This window comes from Dendropsophus ebraccatus, chromosome 3, assembly GCF_027789765.1.
Source record: "Dendropsophus ebraccatus isolate aDenEbr1 chromosome 3, aDenEbr1.pat, whole genome shotgun sequence".
Taxonomy (NCBI): domain Eukaryota; kingdom Metazoa; phylum Chordata; class Amphibia; order Anura; family Hylidae; genus Dendropsophus; species Dendropsophus ebraccatus.
Window position 1 is genome coordinate 34,969,045 of NC_091456.1, and position 6,271 is coordinate 34,975,315.

The following is a 6,271-nucleotide window of genomic DNA, read 5'->3' on the forward strand; positions in this document are numbered from 1 at the left end:
TGCACACAAACCTGCAGCAGTGATCTATAGCGGACGTCCAGGTCATGAAATACATTGATGTCCTCAGATGACTGGCACTATTCCTGCTCACTAAGAAGCAATAGAGCATCCGTTTGTCTAGAATTGCCATTGCTTACTTGTTCTGCATAAAATGTTGCAACTTGAAATGCTATAGAACATTATTATGTACATACAGGTAATTGTTAAACCCTTTTTGTTGTTTTTCTTGAGGTTCTACAAACTGCATGAGAGGAAGTGTGAGCCAATTATCATGACTGTGCCCAGGAAGGTGAGTTATGGTGTAACCTTTTAGTTGCTCTTATTGTTTTTTAGAGACAAATCACTGCATTTATTTAAAGCTTCTAATGGTTGTTTACTTCTGATTTGTTGGACTCCCAACAATTCTGAAAATGAAGGGGACTCTTGCTGGTTTAACACTGAATCCCTTTCAAAGCTTTTCCTTCACAGATGTGCTCCAGGTCACTTTAGTAGGGGGCACAGCGGTAAATTGGCATCACATGACATGGAAGTCACAATTGCAGTGTAAACCCAACCTTATTTGTTCTAGCTGGGTAAATGTTTTAATAAAACTTTTTTTTTTGTTTGTTTAGTCTGATCTCTTCCAAGATGACTTATACCCAGATACTTCTGGCCCTGAGGCCCCCATGGAAGCCGAAGAGTGGTTTGATGGAAAAAATGCTGACCCAGTTTTGATATCTCTGAAAGATGGGTACATGCCAAGCAAGAATCGGGACCTGAATGTGGTGAAGAAGAATATTTTGGGAAGTAAGCCAGTTGCGCTAAAGAAGTCTGAGCCATCTAGTACCCCCAAACCGGCATCACAAGCTTCCAGTCCTGTAAGTACAAAAATTAGTTAAAAATTCTGCCATAGTATCTGTTCAGCTTCATATAGAAGAGTGCTGGGGTTTGTGACACTAGTGCTCTCTGCTGACGTCACTGGCCGAGACAGGAACTGTCCGGAGCAGGAGAGGTTTTCTATAGGGATTCATAGAAAACAGAGAGCGAGTTCCTGTCTCGGACAGAGATGTCAGCAGAGAGCACTATGTCAGTCTGAAAATAAAACAACATTTCCTGCATGACATACAGCAGCTTAATAAGTATGGGGAGACTTAAGATTTTTTTAATAGAAGTAAATTACAAGTCTATATAACTTTATGATATGAGTTGATTTGAAAGAAAAAGATTTTCGCTGGATAACCCCTTTAAAAATCTTAAATAATGCCAATTCAGGCCAAGCGCAGAATAATAATAATAATAATAATAATAATATTATAATTATAATAATATAATAATATTATTATTATTATTCAGTGTCACAACAATACTGCAATGTATGAGCAAAGGGCCCCTTCTTCCTATGTACCAGCCTGTTATTTTTTGGGTTGTATGTGAACACCTTATCACGTGTACAGTGTTTTCGAATCTAAAAAGGAAGATAATTCCCACTGTAACCTTTCTGATTAATTTTAGGCAAATGATGGAAAGTTGGATGATGTGATGAAGGAACTGCGTTCAATGAAAGACCTTATCAGAGCCCAGGGTGAACGGATCTCCAAACTAGAAGACCTAATCGCCAATCTCACCAATAATGATACGTCTGAAGACTAAGAAAAACCAAGTCTTAGCTGAGCTGGAGGTGCCCACTGCCAGATCACATTCCACACCCATCACTCTCCTCCGAGTCCTAGCAATGATCAGCATTCCAGCACAGACTGTATCCACCATTCCCATTCATACACAGACATTCCACCTACTCCCTTTCCATCAGGTGCCTCCACGCTTGTGCCAGTTCAGGAGCTGAGTTAGCTGCCAGTTACTTAACTTCTGAAGTGTCACAATCTATTGATACCCTAACCTTTATGTGGGCCTCATTCAAAAGGGGAAAGGATTAAAAAGAAGCCTCTGCTTAAAACCAACAAACTTTTTGTTAATTAAAAGCCAAGATTTTTACCCTCATCTTTCAAGTGTTACATGACAATATTTCCTGTTTCCAAGATCAGTATATATATTTTTTTTTATTTTAAATTCTGGTTCTGATATGAATTTTCTGGGTAGGGAGGGGAAATATGGAAGAGATGGACCCATGCCACAATCTTTTTTTTTTTTTCTTTTTTTTCTTTCTATTTTCTTTTTTTTTTTTCTTTTTCTTTTCTTGCCAAAAGACCTTGTTAAATACTTTGGGACCATGCATCGTATAGTATTTTTATTTTTAATGTAAAGGAGGAAGCACTGTGTTACTGTCTGGAATCGCAAGAAAAAAATGACCCATAAAAGCTTCATGAGTTTTATATAAATCTTTTTGCTATTGTGTGCAGTAAAATTATTTTGCGTGTACACCGGAAGTGATGGAAGGGGTTTATTAAAGAGAAACATCAGCAGGCTGGAGGACCCTAACCTGCTGATATGTCCCTATTGTGCACAGGGTGCTGAGGATGAGGGTACATTTTATTGCCTTCATCCTTGGTGCCGTTTCCATGCAGTTTGTAGTTGAATCAGTGGGTTTGGTGCGCTGGGGGTTCCCCCTACCACCCACAGTGTACTGATCCGGCCCGCCCCTGACATTCATTAGGGGGGGGGGGTAGTCCAGCCTTCAGTGCATCAAACCTCCTTACTAGCACAGGGATTTAACTACAAACGGCACAGAAACAGTAAGAAGCCTAACTTCATTCTCAGTGCCCCAAGCACAATAGGGACATATCAGCAGGTTAGATTGGACATAACTGCTGATAGTTTCCCTTTAAGTTTGGAAAGGGAGAGGCATACATGTAGCCTTTTCATCTTAGTCGTGTAATTTTGAGGAATGTTTTTATGTATTGTTTATAGAGCTGTCAGTATTATACCTAGGGAGTTGGGTTATAGTATTACAGTAAAACAAAAAACTCGGCAATTGGAAGCATTTATGAACGTCAATGGTTGTGGTGGTCACAGTACAATAACCACAGTAATACAGTACTATTTAGGTTTCCGAGGAAGAAGTATGATGGAGTCCATTCTTACAAAGCTTAGTTTGCATTTGGAGATCTCCATATTACTGTATTAGCCTGACATTGCTGTAGGGGTTATAAGGAAGCTTCTGTGCCAGTTTTACTTAACTGTAATCCAGTTTCCAAGGTGAGAGAATTGGCACTTTTATTATAGAGATTTAGAGGTGGCTGGTGGGTTAAAAATGAGACAAGGGGGTTTGGCAGAGACCTCCTAGACGTCACACCGTATAATCCATCTTCAGCATTACTATATGCCATACTGCTCCATAAGCCTTAGCTTCATGGTTAGTTTTAATATTTGTTACATTTCTTTGTTTTATACTGAAGGTAGTAGGGAATTAGTCAAGTTCATCCATATTTTAACTAACAGCACCCTGGAAATCTCAGAAACCAAAAATTAGCGGTGCTATTGTTCCGTTACCTGATATTTGTTAGGGTGTTTTGCATTATAAAGTATCACATAGAGCTAAATAGAATAAAATACAGGGTATGGTGGTTTATGATTACTATAGCTTGGTAACTAGGCTGTCGTAAGGTTTTTTTTTTTTTATAAATGTACATATATAAATAACAAAGTTGTGCTTGTATACTACACTTCAGTGCTATGTGCCATAGACATTTTGCTCCTTGGTAAGCATATCCGATAGCACCCCTAGATACCAGGCAGTACTACCATGACATCTTGCATATAAAGGTCTGTATCTGTAACTCTCATTCTTTCAATTGGAGAGTTGCAGGTAACCCCTTACAATGTCTGAGCCACGATTACAGACATTAAGATTGGATGTTATATATACTAGTCACTGTTTTTTCTCCAGAGATCTTAATTTAGGCCTATATATTTACGGATGCAGGTTTGTCCAATGAGATGCTTTCCAATTTACAGCTACAGAAAGCTGAAGTTCTATACAATGTGGGTGATAGTGTTTGGTCTATTTGCTTGTGAAAAAAATGTTGTATGAATAAAGTGTTCTTTCTTAAAGCCTGGGCCGCTAAATACAACATTGTATTGGATAAAAGATGAAAAGTTCAGTTGTGTGGTAAGTGGAATATCACTGGGGAAAGCCAAAATCATTATTTTATTGTTATGTTACATCACACATTCATACTACTCTAAAAATGGACATCGGAGGATGTGATATATATACTCGGGGTCATTTTTTAAACATTTGAAGAACTTTGATTCTACAGTATCACTGTGCCACTTTGATATACATGCCTGATCTGGTGCTACAGCACAGCTGACATTGTGGAAGAAAGCAGAAAAAAAACATCTCCAAGACTTTCAGCAAGCTCCTGAAACCATTGAAACCTCACGTGCCAAATTTTTTTTTTTTTATGGCCCTTGTTTGGCCATTTGTTAAGGACAATATCTGAGAGCTCAGGACAGGATTAGTGGTAGCTGTGAGCTTGTATGGGGAAATGTTGCTGATGGCTAGTTTAAAGTGATTCTGTAGCCACATTCTGCCCTCCCCCCAAAAAAAACTTTTAAACTTGCAGCCCTGTGTTAAATTGGCGTGGCCTAGAGTGTCTATGTCCTAGCCTTGTAACGCCTCTCCTTCCCGCCGCCTTCACCATAAGGAATGCCCCAGGCAGAATTTCTCCTATTCATCTTCCGTGTGAACACTGCGCATGTGTTGGATCGATAAGGCCCATGTGCAGTATTCAGGTGATGAGTGGGCAGGTAGAAGGGAGAGGTGGTGCAGGCCTAGGTCACAGACCAATAGGCCCCGCCAATTTGACACAGGGCTACACGTTTAAAAGTTGTTTTTTGGGACAATAACTACATCACCTGCATCACGGACCTCAGGACAGATCTTGGATTAAAAGCAGCTATTCGAAGGTACAAGAGTAAGTCATTATTCAAATAGGAATGCGCAGGTCCCAACTGAATATACAATTAGTAGTATAAAATCTTATTACAAGACTTTAAGAGGGTACAGAGTCACTTTAAAGGAGCTTTGTGGCTTAGGGCCATTTTACACAGCCTAGTGGCTTGATGTAACTGAGCACCGATCAACTAGATTGGCGCTCGCTCATTGAGACCATATACAGCCCTTGCAACAAGGTCTATGTATTAGCAATGTCTGCAGCCTTTGCCTAATAAGTGTAAATTAAAGGGGTTATCCAGCGCTACAAAAACATGGCCACTTTCTTCCAGAGACAGCCCTACTCTTGTCTCCAGCTTGGGTTGGGTTTTGCTGCTCAGTTTCATTGAAGTGAATGGAGCCTAATTGCAAACCGCACCTGAACTGGAGACAAGAGTCGTGTTGTCTCTGAAGGAAAGTGGCCATGTTTTTGTAGCCCTGAATAACCTGTTTAAACCTATACATACCTCTCCACACTCCTTATTGTCCTGCTAGCTTTGGCCAGATTCCCACAGCGTCTAATGTAACAGGCCGCTCAGCCAATTGCTGGGACAGTGCCACGGCCTGTCACATCAGACACTGCGGGGAGCGGGCCGAAGCTAGCAGGATATTGGGGAGTGCGGAGAGGTGTGTATGAGTTTAATTATATATAATCAGCCATCGTCCACACCATTCTATTACACGTATCGATGTTATCCTGGCAGCCAGTGGTTTTAGGTCAGGGTCGTTTGTTGTCTTTATTATACGGAGAGATAATTCAGCATGGTATTGCTTTGTGGAATAGGGCCCTTACAATTAATGCCCTCATCTTTCATTTGTTCCCACAGTAAGCTTAGCTGGTACTTCAGTACCTCCCATTCAAGTGAACAATTTCTTAAAGGGGTTTTCTTATAAATGGGGCTAGACTGGGCTAAATAAAATACGACAAAGTATAATAAAATATCCTATAGCCAAATTAGCTGGTAAAATACAGCACTTTATCTTACACCATGTACCTCACTGCATAGTCATACAAGCCTGAATGTAACAAATACGCCAGAGACTAGGTCGATGCACAGAATGATATCGGCAGAAAAATCAATCAAATCCCATAGTACATATTCGGTTAACAAGATGTGAATGTACCCCAGTGTATTGCATCCTAGAGACTTTGGGGGACCTTTATCAAACCAGCATACTCTGTGTGCTGTGCTGGATTTACTAAGACCCTTAGTATATCCGTCCAGCCTGATGCTGCGTTTACACGAAACTATAATTGGCCCGATCGTACGATTAACGATGTCGGAGTAACGTTTTTTTATCATAACAATCAGCGTTTAGACGGTACGATATATCGTACGGAAAATTTGTTTTGCGGTCCCTTAAGCCTATCTCACACATTGGTTAAATCGGCGAACG

The 6,271-nt window shown here is 40.2% G+C and overlaps 1 protein-coding gene across 2 annotated transcripts in view; it reads left to right on the forward strand.

Moving 5' to 3' along the window:
• The window catches only part of CORO1C (coronin 1C), a 58,093-nt gene extending 54,106 nt beyond the window's left edge, over positions 1-3,987 (forward strand). For both annotated transcript variants that reach the window (XM_069961401.1, XM_069961402.1), the window contains exons 9-11: positions 232-289; positions 612-857; positions 1,492-3,987. In XM_069961401.1, coding sequence (XP_069817502.1) covers positions 232-289; positions 612-857; positions 1,492-1,629 — 442 coding nt within the window. In that variant the 3' untranslated portion in view covers positions 1,630-3,987. The remainder of the gene's footprint in view (positions 1-231; positions 290-611; positions 858-1,491) is intronic.
• Positions 3,988-6,271: the final 2,284 nt, after the last annotated feature.